Consider the following 14,414-nt stretch of genomic DNA (forward strand, 5'->3'; position numbering starts at 1 on the left):
GCACGGCCGATGTAATTACATAATCAAATCACTTGAAAGGAACTGCAGGTAACTTCATTTAATATCATTGACCGGTAATTTAGAATTAATGATCATAAGCAACATGTTAGATTATGCCGAAGGGATTAAAAACCATCAGTTATAACATGTTATGTACTCTGACAGCATACATAACTTAAAAAGGCAAACACAAGCTACCCCTGCCATCAATCTGTACGGGATGATAAGGTGCGCGAAAGCTGATCTGAACACCACCGTCATTAAAAAAAAAAAAAAAACTGGATGAGGTGCTTGTGAATTAGGATATTAGCAATTTTGGTCTTTGGTTATGATATTTATATAAAAACACGGAAATACCAAACATAGCATTAAAATCCAAATATATTATATTTTTGTTTAGATACTCCCTTCATTCCTATTTAGTTGTCAAAAAATTTCTAATTTGTTTTTTCTTTTTACTTGTCAATTTTGACAAATCATGAAAAAATAATTTTTTTTCCTAATATATCCTCAATTTATTAACATTAAATTAATGTCTTTGAAAAATATAGTGAGTAAATATGTTTAAAACTATATCAATTAATAAGGATAAAATGGTAAACTCACTATACTAATCATTATTTTGTTAATAAGTGTGTCAAGTCAAAAAAGAACATGGAATAATAACAATTTAATCAATCTCTTAATATAAACTAATAAAAGGCGAAGTATCCCAAAAATCTTAGCGACCAAAAACTTCATTCTTCTAATACTAAATATAAACTTATTACTTACTTAATTACACATAGTTCCCCATCATTGTTGAAGTATAATTCTCCATTATATATACATAAAATAAGTCAAAGTCGAACAAACCATGATTACTAACTTATCATATCGAACAATACCAAAATTGAGCTTAATAAATATCGAAAACCGAATTACCGAGCTTTTTAAAACTGTACTTTGCATGCCCCTACTTCACAAACAACTTTTAATCACCCATAAGAAAGTTACCATAATTGTTTTAGCTTACCTGAGAAATCCTTCTTATCTCTTTAGAGAAAAAGAAAAAAAGCATTTTTGAGAAGAGAGTAGAAAAAATGAGGGGAAAATAATAAAGGAAAGGAAGAGTTTTCCAGACGGTGCTACGTGGAATATTATTTTTTATTGACAAATTTGACCTTAATTTCTCCATGAAAACTTGTCCAATTCCCATTGGTTTTATTGAGCTTTGTTAGCTGAAGAAAACAGAGTCAAAAAAACGATTTTTTCTATCACCGGCTATTCCAAATTTCTTAATTTCATTTTTCTACTTGAATTATATATCAAAACACACGTAGTTAAGTAGATAATGATAATTTCGATAGAAAAGATAAATAATTGATAGTTGATTTAATCAACTTTAAAGTGTGTTTTAATACATTTGTGGGGGTTGATAATTCAAATAGGAAAAGGAAATAATAAATATTAAGGAGTAAAATTCACGAAAAAAGTAATAGTTTTGTATTTTTTATCATTAACTCATTGCTTTTAAAGGGTTAGAGTTAAATTGAAAATTGTTGAAACTAGAGTTAAAAGGGTGGATATCAAATTTGAAGTCATTTTGAGTTGATTTTAGATCATTTTGAAGCAAAAATGTGCTCATGAATTTCAACACAATATATTATGGACTTTGGTGATCACCACAATTTAATCAGCGATCTTGATGATCACCGTAACTTGTTGTTATAGGAAGCTGTCTTGATTTTTTCCCCGATTTTAAAAAAGTAATTTTTGTACGATTTTTAATGAGGTCATAAATTAAAAAGATGACCCCAAAAAATCCTATTTGTGCAAATCACTTATACTATATTATTAATAATATGTAGTACATAATTTTTTTAAAAGATTTTGAAAATAATAAATATCATTAATAAACCTTTATTCCTTCTATATGACCTTTTCAACAGCATAAAACCAATTTCTGGTTCCAACACCCAAGGGAATGAAGTCATAATAAAAGCAACTGTACTATCTCCGACACCACATATAAGTAATTCATCTCGTGAAGGAGGAAAAGTAAACGTTAAGATAACTTACTAATATTAGTTCATCCAAAAAATATCTAGAGATTCTTTCATAAATCACGAGATTTATAACTTAAAATAAAATGCAAAGTGATTTACATACTCCAACAAATAAAGGCAATTTCATTGTATCAGATCTTTTTAGACAGTCAATGTATATAAGTTAAACTCATGAATCGTATTGAAGGCAAGATAACTTAATAAATACTCATGAATCGTATTGAAGAAAAGATAACTTAATAAATACTCATGAATCGTATTGACGGCAAGATAACTTAATAAGTACAGACTATATACTTGAAAGAATACCGGAGATACAACATCTAAGCTCCAAGTTTACATAAGTTTTACGGACATTATAAATACAACAATGAGCTAATTTCGAGTATAAAACAAACTCTATACCCTCTCTCTCACTCTGGAATTCAAGGCTTCTTGAACAACTAGTTAGCTCTCCGATTTTTGAATTGATTGTTGTACTATATCACCTCATTTGGTAGGCAGTACTAGAAGTTGTCGCGTAGGGGCAGGCCATTGACTTCCTTTCTTTTCTTTTAACAATCTGTAACTTTGGCGATCTTGGTTTTGTTACTTGTTTAGAAGACCTGTGATGTGCGAAAGATTTAGAAAGCAGCACAAATATGCAGAGAAATAGGAATGGAGAATAAATAAGAAGAAAACTCGCGAACTTTCTATACATACTTCTGAGGTAGAAAAGGATGATCAAATTTAGGCACTGGTCTTGCATGGGGCACCAAAGTTCTCCTCAGTTGTTTCAATGCTTTCTCTTCCTCCATCTAACCATAAATGAAAACAACACAAATTTAGTGAAGAAATCCAGGGCTTTACATATATCAGCATAATGTAAAGTCTTTAAGCATATCAGCAGAACGTTAAGTCTTTAAGCGTGTCAAAACTAGGATGCCATGCTCATTTTACAGAAATGATATATAAGACATGCTCTCATATCTCATTAACATAGGTGCATAAGGACTAAGGAGTCCCAAAACATAGCATACTAACTCAAAATATCATACGCGTCCTAGTACACAGCCGCCCAATCAAAATATCATACACGTTAAAGTCTCACTTATGTCATAAATGAAATAAGAATTCATCCGATATCATCACAAGATTAAATCAAATAACATAAAACCAGGATGTATATTACCATTCTTGCAGATTCTGTCTCTTCTCTATACCTCTTATGCATCACCTCTTTCTGCTTAATCTGCAGAACAAACTTATGACCTGAGCATTGGATGTCTAGGAACGAAAGCAAGTCTAAATACGTGCGCTTCTAGAAGTGAGCAAAAATTACCTTCTTATCGAACTCAGCTCTATCAAGAGAACGGTTATCTACACGCAGTTTAAAGTCCTCAACTTCAGTGAGGGGTTTACGTACTTTCTCAGGAACTGGAATTGGGTCCCTGCATTAATGTTGAAAACATTATAAGCCATCTTTTGGTTTAAACTGAAAATATGACACTGTATGGAAAAGCTTATTCTTTTTATTTCTTACTCGGACATGACTGGTTGAGCCTTAAAGTTCCTCATCTTTGCTTCTTCCTCTTCCATTCGTCGCCTTTCTTCCATTTGCCTCCACATCTCCTGCTCATGCTTAACAAGACTCTCCAATTGGAAAGGTTCTGGTCTTGTGCTCCGCTTTGGTTCTGGTTTTGGTGGAATCTGGCATGACAAAACAAGGTAATGACGAATGTAAGAACATGTTTGTGGACAAGGTCAACGTGTTAAAGATGTAAGAAAAGATTGGTTAAGTACCACTGGATAATCAGTGGTGTATGGATATGGAGTTGCTTTGCAAATTCTGGACCTCTCCTCCTCGATTTGTCTATGTAGAAGTTCGGTGAACAATTTCCTCTCTTTCTCTGCCCCTCGTTCCTGAATGCAAATGAAGAGCCAAGCCATGAGGAACTGTTTTTAAGCTAATAAGGAAAAAACCAAGAACATAAAAACTACATACCTCAGTGGAAAGATGGAAGGCATTCGGAGTGGTGTTTCTAGGAATAGTCTTGCCATTTTGAGGTTCAGAATTAAGGGAAAGCTGAAAACATAAAGAAAGATACGATGAGAAGAAAACGAGAGTAGGAAGGTAAGATGATTTTAAGAAACATGACAATATGATAGGACCTTGTCAAACAACAGATCAGCTACATTAGCTGGAGGCGGAATTCGTTCGTCAGTGGCAAAATGAAATTCTTGAGGCACTGTCACCTGCCTCTTTGTGTTGCAGAACATCCCCAAATCTCCTTTACTTTCAAAAATCTACAATTTGAGGAGGAAGTCAGTAACAAGGGAAAAATTAGAGACCAAGGAGTTTTCCTGCATAGTGATCACCAAATGCTAGGAAGGTCGGTAAGTGGCTATTGTTACCTTCTTATTCAAAGGCCTTGCCTTAAATTTGGGAACTTTTTCGAGTTCTTCCTTCTCCATTTCTTTGGAGCTTCTAATCCTTGGAGGCCTGGTTCTTAGTGATGTTTTAAGAACAGGTGACTTTGGGGCTGTGAAATATGACGATTTCCATTGATGACTCTGCGATGAATGAATTTTCTACATTCAGTAATTAAAGCAAGTAAATTTGTTTTTACCAAGTGATTACAGGAAGCACTCCCTGTACCTGAGTAGATTCTATTGATGCAACTGTTGATGTTTCCGCATTTTGATTGGCTCGTGCCATAGTTTGCAAATGAAATTCCTGCAGTAGTAAGATACAAAATTAATATCAAATTTACACTGAAAATTATGACTGAGACAATCTATAGTCTATATGATACCTTAAATTCTGGAAGTTGAGGTGTACTCTTCGGTAAAGCTGGTAGAGTTGGAACTTCCAATAGCTGTTGCAAAATATTCAAGATAAAATTGGTAAGTTAGATCAAAAGACACGACTAAAATTCACAAAAGAAGGGAACAAATGTCTAACATGAGGTACCTTTTTGTTTAATGGGCGAGCCTTAAACTTAGGAATTTTGGCCATCATTTCTTCCTCTAGCTCAGCTGAACTCTTGACTCTTGTTGGACGAACACGTTGAGCTGTTACAAATTCAGGTTCTTTAGGCCTGGTCAATATGAGCTTATGCCTCTGCATCTGTCCAGCTGGATCATCCTGGATAATGAAAATGCTTTAGAAGAAGTGTCAAGGAAAAGCTAGTTAGTATATTAAGTAAAATTCCAGTGATTTACGTGTGAAGTAAAACTGCTCATGCGAGGCAGTGACATCTCCCTGGTGCTAGATTGGAACTTTTTCATCATTTCTGCTATTGAAACGAACGGAGCAACTGGTTCCCGAACATACATCTTAAGAGTAGAAACAATGTTAAGTTAGATTCACATATCCACATTTGTGTATATTCCAAAATGCTAGGAAAGGAAAATGTGACTGTCATACAAACCTTTCTGTCCTTTTTATGAACTTCTGCAGTTGAAGAGAATAAAGTGGAACTGCTGTTAGCAACCCCAACTTTTGCTTTGTGCGGAAGAATCTGGGGTTTGACGTTAAGAATCTACTATGTTCGAAGGAAAGAAGAAGCATGGTCAGGTAACAAGTGAAATATTATGCATGTCCAGATAAGATCTGAAAAATAAAATTCACCTGTCTGGATTTTCCGCCTTCTAGTTTCTGTCTTTTTATAGCTTGGTTTTCTTGGGAAAGATTATGCGTTCCAACAGCACTTTTCGTGATTGCTTGCCTACACATCAAAAACAATTCGTTATTTCTATCAGAACAACACATTTTTGGAATGACCAAACAAATGAAGTCCGAGCTAAGAAGCCAAAACCGTTAACTTACTTTCTCGCACTAGCTAGATTACTCCTCTTCTTCAATTGTGACTGTTGCAGGTGAGCGTTTGACTTTAATGCTGAAGGGTTTCTAATAATGCTGGCAATCTTTTTAGCAGTCTGTCGCTTCTTGGAATCAGTCTTCTCGTCACTCTTCTGAGATATCATCGGTGGTGCAGGAGTGCTAACTTTTGTCACAAAAAGGGCGTTATTAGATACATTATCAGCTTAAGGGGTTAAGAACTTAATGCAAGTGACAAAGCCAAATGGCAACGCCTCAGTGTAACCGACCTTCTACTTTTGACTGCTGCTGAACAGATTCCTGGAAGTTGATAAAACCAAATTGAGAAATAGAGCCCGGAAATAGCGAATAAAGTGCTGTGCTTTCTACAAGATGTGGAGACATACCAGATTAGGAAGACTGCTACCAAATTCTTTGGTGATCTCTTTTGGTGTTACCTCTACCATACTTCCAGAAGAAGCGATCTGAGCTGCAGGTTCTTCAATCTCATTTGGCATTACCTCTACCTTACTTCCAGAAGAAGCGAGCTCAGCTGCACACACTTCGATGCCATTTGGCCTTACCTCTTCCTTACTTCCAGAAGACGTGAGCACAGCTGCACACACTTCGATGCCATTTGGCCTTACCTCTTCCTTACTTCCAGAAGACGTGAGCACAGCTGCACGTTCTTCGATCTCATTTGGCTTTACCTCTTCCTTACTACCAGAAGACGTGAGCACAGCTGCAGGTTCTTCAATCCTAATTGGCCTTACCTCTTCCGTACTTCCAGAAGAAGAGGTCTCAGCTACAGGCCTGCTTCAGATGAACAATGAACAATCAGTACATTAAAAGAGTAGGAATGTGATGTCAAATGAAATGGAATATGAATTCGCGTCAAAATCATCTAACACCTTGGATTGTCTTGCAATTCTTCGTCTTTGGTAAAATCACATAGGCTCTCAAGTTGAACCGTTCTACCACTCTTGATTCTTTGCATAAAAGCTGCAAAAGACAACACAGAAATAACCAATCAACGTTTCGTCATCAATTTGCAATGCCATGAAATAGAAAAGAAATTATCTGACAGATGAAGCAAGGCAAATATTTCATGCTACTACTAAATTGGCAAATTGTGTTGATACTCTTTCTCCTTGTTCGTCTCTAGCTGCATGTCTAAGGGTTGGTGAACAACTCACTTTTTCTGTCATGAATGTAAAGGGTTGTTTGGTAATGCAGCCCAAATCGGGAATGAATTCTGTCCTAGGCTTAATACACGGGTGAGAGACTGATAGAGAACAAGTACTGCCAGGGAAGATGAAAGAACTTTGTAAAGAGGGTCAAAGAGTTCTTGAAATTGTCGCGGGGAAGCAGATAGGGGCCAGCAATTCGCTCCCGGCTCTGATGTAGAACGGTGATGAGCCTATCATCTATAGACTCGGGGCATGGAACAACTTGAATTTGGAGGTTCGTTTGGCACCCATGCTAAAGCGAATCTCTACACACTATAGCCAATCCTCAAAGAAAGTAATACATAAACTTCCTTTCAAAAAAGTTACAAATTTATTGGATTGGAGGGGAAGGATCAATCAGAGCAACAAAGGGCTAGATCATTGCCAATTACAATATTAGTCTCGCCTATTTAGGTCATTTGCAAAGGATTGTACCTCTCTAACTCCACCAGATAGTGGTAAGATATGCGTGCACTTTACTCTCCCCAGATCCTACTTGATGGGATTTCACTGGGTATGTTGTTGTGATTGTTGCAAAGGATTCTACTGCTACTTGATGAAAATTGTACTTCAAGGTTGTCATCGCGACTCTTCCGCTGCGATGACTTAGCTATTGACACGTTGCCCTTGCCCCTCCCCTCTCCCTAAGGCTATAAACAATGGAAAGAGAAGTCTAATTTGTACAAAAATTCAAACGCATTTGTATTAAGAAATTCACTAAATATGAACAGTAACTTAAATTCATAACCCAATTACTAACACCTGGTATCATTATCCTAGAATTTAGAACCCATAAAATTTAAATCGTGGCTCCGCCCCTCTGCTCCAACTCAAATTCCCACCAGAGCAAATCCAAATTACTCTTCCTTAAACTAAGCCCAAAAATGAAACTCCTTTCTGTATCATTCAAAATTATAGCCCTAAATTTAAGTAACCATGATCAAAACATAGACTAATTTAATTGAAAAATTCACACTAATCCAACTATAAAACCGTTAAAAAAAATGAAACCCTCAAAATAACAATTTTAATGAAATAATTTATCTGAAAGCATAAAAAACAATGAAATTCAAAGTAGCCAGACGTACGAGAAGGAGCATAGCTAATTGAAGTCTCGAACCAAAGTTCAGCCTTGTTCTTGTCCTCCTCAGTCTCTCCATTGATAAAGTCATAGAATCTTGGCGCCGAGAACTCATAATCATCGTCCATTACAAGCGAGTTCAAATCCGTCATTTTGTTCCAGTTTTACAATGTCTGTGAAATTTATTTTTCCTGAGCCCGCGATTTCGCGGGGAATAAGGAAAAAGCGGATTGATTTTCTAGATTTGTTCTTTGTGAAAGAGAGGATGTTGTTGTTATTGTTTTTTGATTGAAGAACAGAGAAGAAATTTTGGGATTTACTAGTGATTTTGAATGTAACGGTCGAATTTTTTTGAAAAAAGGAAGAGCTTTTAGGTGACTTTTGGAATGTGCCAGAATGGGTACTACTCACATAACGGCTAGTAGAAGGCAGATTTATGTCGTATAATAAAGTTTTGAGTCCTGAAAACTTTATGTAATTAAACTTTATGTGTTCGCAAAACACGGGATGCTTCGTGAGGTTATCCTTCTTCTTTCTCTCTCTTTTTTTTAATAATGCCACTAATTTTTGGTCTTTTTGTTTTTAATTATTAAAATATGGATTTTTGGTCCCTTTATGTAGAAATACAAAAAATATGGTATTAGTAATATCAAGTAATGTTGATAATTTAACATATCATTTGAGTAATGGAATGATAGAACGACTAATAATTATAGTAAATTTGTGAGATTCACAAGTTATCTCAGAATTAATTATTCTGGAATTAGTTATCCTGAGATAAGTTATCCCACCATGTATATGAGATGACTTATCCCATCACTATGGTATAAATGGTGGAATAAGTTATCCCAAACTTGGCAATCAAACAAGACTACAAAATTTTATCTCTAGACTATTTTTTTATCTCAACACTATTTATGTTTATCTCTCACACTAAACGACCTAGGTTTATATGTCTAGTCAAATATGATATGGATTAAAATAAGAATTTATCAATCATTGAGCGATTGCTTGCAAGAAATTTTCTCAAATATAGAAAATATTGCAAACACAAATTTAAAAAAATGATTTTATTTATCAAAATTGTGAGTACAAAACTGTATTTTCAATCTGGAAGACCTTTTCTTGATTACTTCTGCCCTGAGAAAAAAATATGATGTCTTGATCTCTTAGTGAATTACCAAGGTTTTATGGGATACTCAAGATGTGATGTCTTGATGTCTTTACCCCAGAATTTATAGGATATTCAAGATATCTCTTTAAGGAAATATATCTGTACCTTTTTATAGATGCGAATTAGCGTTTACGGTAAAGTAACCTGCATGAAATCCTAACAAACCTTACAGTTTGAAGATGGATTAGACTCGTCTTGTAGATTTCTATTTTAAATCAGGTAAAACTTTGATGTCTATATACGCCCCTACTTCAAGGTTTGTTAGAGTGTAGATTTGCCGAAATTCAAAGAGGAGACTTGATCAAATACTCATAAAAACTGAACTTCCATCTTTGCGGTTTTGAGGCTCCAAATTTTGCATATCTAATTTGTAAAAGAAGAGATGAAGGACATATTTGATCCCACGTCAAGTGTGTCAATTTATTTGCAACAAATTTTAAAGTATGAAAAATAAATTGTAATCACAAAAGAAATAAAAATAAAAATTTTATTTATTAAGATTGTGAGTACTATTTTGTGCATGAATTTCCTTGATTCTTCTCTCTTAAATTTTTAAAACATAAGATGAATTGGACCTCATTGCAATACATTTAATCAGCAAGTAAGCTTTAATAAAAACAATATTTGATGTCTTAATTTCTTTATTAATATCTCACGAGCTTATGTGATATTCGATGTCTATATGAACCAAAAATACTAGTAGCCACATTAACTCAATTTTGTACTAAGAATATTCTATAATAAAAAAAAAATTGGGACATGAATAATGTGAGAGCATATCGTTTATTGCTAAAAAACAATATGTCTATTTAGTTACAAACTTAGTTAATAGATCTATTTGATTGTTGATGAAAACTCTAAGTTTTTACTAAAGGTTAAAGCGCAATTTTATTGAATGATTATTTTGTCAAACGAGTCCTAATAATTAATATCATATATATAGTATTCCCTCAATTTTAATTTATTATTTGTTTTATTTTTCTTTTTAGTCTATTAAAAAAAATCCTTTTATTTTTTTTCGAAAATTATTTAATTTTAATTTTTCACATGATATTTTTAAAACCATAAGATTAAAGGACATTTTGATACATTATGCATATTTTTAGTTTAAAATCATTAGGTTTAAAAGTCTTTTTTATTTTGTTAAATTTTGAATTAAGTTAAAATCAGACAAATAAATTGAAGTGAACGAAGTATTAACTTTCACTAACAAGGAAAAAATGTTATTGGATACAATTCATATGATCACATAATCTCAAAATTGTGAAGTTATAACCAAAGAAAATGTTATAAATGGTCCCTGAACTATTGGAGTAGGTCTAAAATAGTTTTTTAACTATATATTTATCGAATTTAATCTTTTAACTATCCAAAACATTATCAAATTTAGTCCCTTAACTATATATTTATCATTTTTAGTCCCTTAGCAATACATTTACTGATTATAGTCTTTTAAGTATTCAAAAACGTATCAGGTTTGGTCTCTGTATATTTTTTTGCTAATAGCTTAGGTTTATATTAACGAAACTCATGCCTCCGTGTGATTAAATTTTTAACCCATTTTTCCAGTTGTTTCTCTCTCCCTGTTATTTTTTCTTCAAATTACTCTTATGAAAAGAGTCGTAACCTCAACGATTCAAAATAAAATTAAGGAGCAATGAAGATATAAATTTTGATTTTATTCAATGGAGGATAAAATGAAACACATTATTGTTGGTAATGAATTAAATATTATGTTTCCTCCTTTCGTGCTTAACGGTTCATAATCAACGTGAATTGTTTTAAATTTTATTTTTCATACAAAAAAAAATTAATCTTATTACTCAAATTTCTGTACGTAAAATAAAACAAACAGAAAAATAAAATCGATTTAATTCAAAATAAAAAAAAATCTAAAAAAACTTGCAAATCTAAAATATTAAAAAAATCCCCTTCAATAAAGTCGTTGGAGTATAAATTTGGAATCCAAAATATATGAGCACAAAACTTTTAATTTTATTCTCGTTGCAAGAAATTTGTTTCTATTAAATATAAATAAATCTCTCCCCCCACCTAACGGGTAATAACTTTTTTTTATAATAAATTTTAGCATATTCAAGTCATTAGTAACAATATTATGTTTTGTTATATCCTCTATTGAATAATATCAGGACTTATATCTTCTTTGCTCGTAAATTTTATTTTGAATCATTAAGATTAAAGTTTTTTTCATAAGAATAATTTCAAGAAAAAATAGCAGGAGAGGAAAACAACTGAAAAAAATAAATTAAAGATTTAATTTTACGGAGGCAGGAGTTTCGTTAATATAAACCTATATGTATAAGAATTAGATAGAGACCAAACCTGATAAGTTTTTGAATACTTAAAGAACTAAAATCGGTAAGTATATAGTTAAGAGACGAAAAGCGGTAAGTGCATAATTAAGGGACCAAATTTAATAACTTTCTAAATAATTAGAGGATTAAATCCGATAACTGTATAGTTAACGGACTATTTTACACCTACTCCAATAATTAGGGACTATTTATGACATTTTCGTAAGTATTTGACAGAATTACAGTAAACTCTTTCAAATTTTTACTAAAATAGAGAATTCCTTCGTAAGAAAGGGAAAAAATAAATCATTATTTCTGCAACAAATTCCAATAATAAGGAAAAGAATAAAATTAATGAAATCGGTTACCATTTATTATGCATTAAACATGCACTCAGCAAAATTGAATAATCATAGAACTAATAACTTTAACTGATACACAACTAACAAATTGTATATATATAGTTCCATCAGTGATCCTAATTAACTATAATTTTTTTAAAAAAAATAATTATGGCAATAAAAAATCTAGCAGTTGTTTTTCTTATGTTTGTCGTTCTGGCAGTGAAATTTTCACTGCCAGACGCCATGTCAATATTGGACATCACGCCTCAAAACGTGACGTGCCATGATGTGATCAATTACTTTGCGTATTGCGAAGAGTTTGTCAATGGAAATGAGGATAATCCAACGCCCATGTGTTGTGATAATTTACATATAATGAACGATAAGGTAAAACTGGAGGAAAGAGGGGCGCGAAGGTATTGCTATTGTATCGAAGTATTTTGTGCAACTATTAGCCGCCCTCATCCTCCTTATCTCAGTTCGCGGATCGAAGATCTTGATACAAAGTGTCATATTCATCGTAGTTTTCCCATCTCTGAGCACATGGACTGCACGAAGTACGTTATTCAATTCCACGATCACCTTTCTCTCCTTCCTTTAAATTTTATACATGTTATATTTTCTTTTTTTAACTTATATAACGTAGTTTGACTAGACTCAAAGTCTAAGAAGAAAAATGAAGAATTTTAAAATTTGATACCAAACACATCCTTAAACATATCGTAATAATATTGTGTGATTATAGAAATTTCTTGAAATCAAAATATGAACAATTTTTTTGAACGTATTTATAAGGAAATATTGTCTTATAATTAAAATGTAAGGACTAGTATTTCTTTTGTTTATGTTATACTAATAACTAACTCTTTTTTTTTTTTTTGCGCAGTGTTTAGTATGTGAATATTCAGTCCTGCAGAATGCCGTCTAGGCTCTCCAATTAAGTCGGTTATTCGTTGCTTTTCTTTCCCATACTCGAAATGGCCTTATGACTAGTAGTTCTCTTCACTTTGATGTTATGTTATAAAAAAAATATGTGTAGATGAATAATTAATCTATACAAAGAATTATTCCCTAATTCCATGAATATCTTTCCCAGGTTCTTTCCGTGGTTGATCATGAGAAGATTGCTAATTTTTTGAAACAAAATTCTCCAATTTTACAAATTCACGTAAACTCAATACTTTTTAGAGAAAATTATGCGAATAAGCAAACATATATTAGTTAATTAGTTATTATAGCTATAGTTTGAATTAACTACGGCTTGCCAGTAACATCTAGCTATAATTACAGTTTGAATTTTGTATATTTCGCACGATTATACAAACAATGTGCGCGATTATACAAATGATGTGCGCGATTATACAAACATTTTGCGCAAATTATATACCGAAATATACAAACATTGCGAATTATATAGCAAATTATACAAACATTATGCGCAAATTATATACCGAAATATACAAACGTTATACAAAAACTGCGAATTGTATAGCGAATTATACAAACGGTATACAAAAAGTGTGAATTATATAGCGAAATATACAAACGCTGCGTGAATTATACAAATGTTGTTATAGCTATAGTTACGAAATGTAATTACCCAAACTATAGCTATGAAGCATAATTAAGGTATTTTTGAGTGACTATATACGAAATTTTTTCTATTTTTATTCATATATCATATATATTAAGAAATCTACAAAATATATATAAATATTATTGTTGAATTAACATTTTGTGGGATATCATTAGATTAATTATCTTTTTCTCGGTTTCAACAAATTAGGAAAACCATCTTTAACAACGTGATAATTAGTCAGGTAATCTTGCTAATCTAGGGTATAATGCCAATTTAGTTGTCAATATACCATCAGAAAAAAATTAATTAACTGTTTATTTATGCGGATGTTTGTTATACCTGATGGAGTGAAAATTATCACTAAGAAAGTTTAAAATATGAAAAACATAAACACAAAAAAGACGAAAACAGTTCAACATCTAATATATATATATATATATATATATATATATATATATATATATATATATATATATATATATATATAAAATAATTTTCATATATAAACAATATATAATTTTTCGTTAGAAAATGTTTGAATAAACCATTGGAGGTTGAACCCTTACTAGCTCCGCCCCTAATTGTTATACATATATAAAATTATACGTAGTAAATAAAAAGATAAGGACCAAGATAACATTTTTTTATACGACATTGATTCTTTTGATTATCGCATAATAATGAATTTAATAATAACAACAATTCAATTGTCTGGATACTTTTTAATTTTTGTGATTCAAAGTTTCAAATTATGTGATTTTTTATCAATATTTTTAAATCTATTATTTCATTTTATTGACATGAAAAACTACATCTAAAGTTAATTTTTACACTAGATAAAG

At 32.1% G+C, this 14,414-nt stretch overlaps 2 protein-coding genes across 3 annotated transcripts; one reads left to right on the forward strand and one right to left on the reverse strand.

The window, feature by feature from the left end:
- Positions 1 to 2,319: 2,319 nt before the first annotated feature.
- On the reverse strand, positions 2,320 to 8,565 carry LOC129877795 (protein TPX2-like). 2 transcript variants are annotated; one of them, XM_055953328.1, is made up of 20 exons: positions 8,168 to 8,565; positions 6,762 to 6,852; positions 6,258 to 6,663; positions 6,141 to 6,171; positions 5,860 to 6,037; positions 5,662 to 5,758; positions 5,462 to 5,572; positions 5,253 to 5,366; positions 5,002 to 5,175; positions 4,844 to 4,906; positions 4,687 to 4,764; positions 4,443 to 4,601; positions 4,200 to 4,334; positions 4,033 to 4,113; positions 3,831 to 3,950; positions 3,571 to 3,737; positions 3,370 to 3,478; positions 3,220 to 3,279; positions 2,751 to 2,845; positions 2,320 to 2,653 (listed from the first exon to the last, which is right to left on the reverse strand). In XM_055953328.1, the coding sequence occupies exons 1-20, from the start codon at positions 8,310 to 8,312 to the stop codon at positions 2,533 to 2,535; spliced, it is 2,535 nt and encodes an 844-aa protein (XP_055809303.1). In that variant the 5' UTR covers positions 8,313 to 8,565; the 3' UTR covers positions 2,320 to 2,532. The 2 variants fall into 2 exon arrangements, with proteins under 2 accessions (XP_055809303.1, XP_055809302.1); XM_055953327.1 differs by having other exon boundaries at positions 6,258 to 6,666.
- Positions 8,566 to 12,161: 3,596 nt separating this feature from the next.
- Positions 12,162 to 13,050, forward strand: LOC129875873 (non-specific lipid-transfer protein 13-like). The gene is made up of 2 exons (XM_055951093.1): positions 12,162 to 12,550; positions 12,880 to 13,050. The coding sequence occupies exons 1-2, from the start codon at positions 12,162 to 12,164 to the stop codon at positions 12,884 to 12,886; spliced, it is 396 nt and encodes a 131-aa protein (XP_055807068.1). The 3' UTR covers positions 12,887 to 13,050.
- Positions 13,051 to 14,414: the final 1,364 nt, after the last annotated feature.

Source organism: Solanum dulcamara, chromosome 12, assembly GCF_947179165.1.
Source record: "Solanum dulcamara chromosome 12, daSolDulc1.2, whole genome shotgun sequence".
NCBI classification, from domain to species: Eukaryota; Viridiplantae; Streptophyta; class Magnoliopsida; order Solanales; family Solanaceae; genus Solanum; species Solanum dulcamara.

Coding starts and splice junctions, on each gene's coding strand:
- LOC129877795 (XM_055953327.1), bottom strand. CDS start 8,312: ATGACGGATTTGAACTCGCTTGTAATGGACGATGATTATGAGTTCTCG. Junction 3,738..3,830: donor ACACCACTGATTATCCAGTG/GTACTTAACCAA, acceptor TTGTCATGCCAG/ATTCCACCAAAACCAGAACC. Junction 3,280..3,369: donor GAGCTGAGTTCGATAAGAAG/GTAATTTTTGCT, acceptor TTTGTTCTGCAG/ATTAAGCAGAAAGAGGTGAT.
- LOC129875873 (XM_055951093.1), top strand. CDS start 12,162: ATGGCAATAAAAAATCTAGCAGTTGTTTTTCTTATGTTTGTCGTTCTG.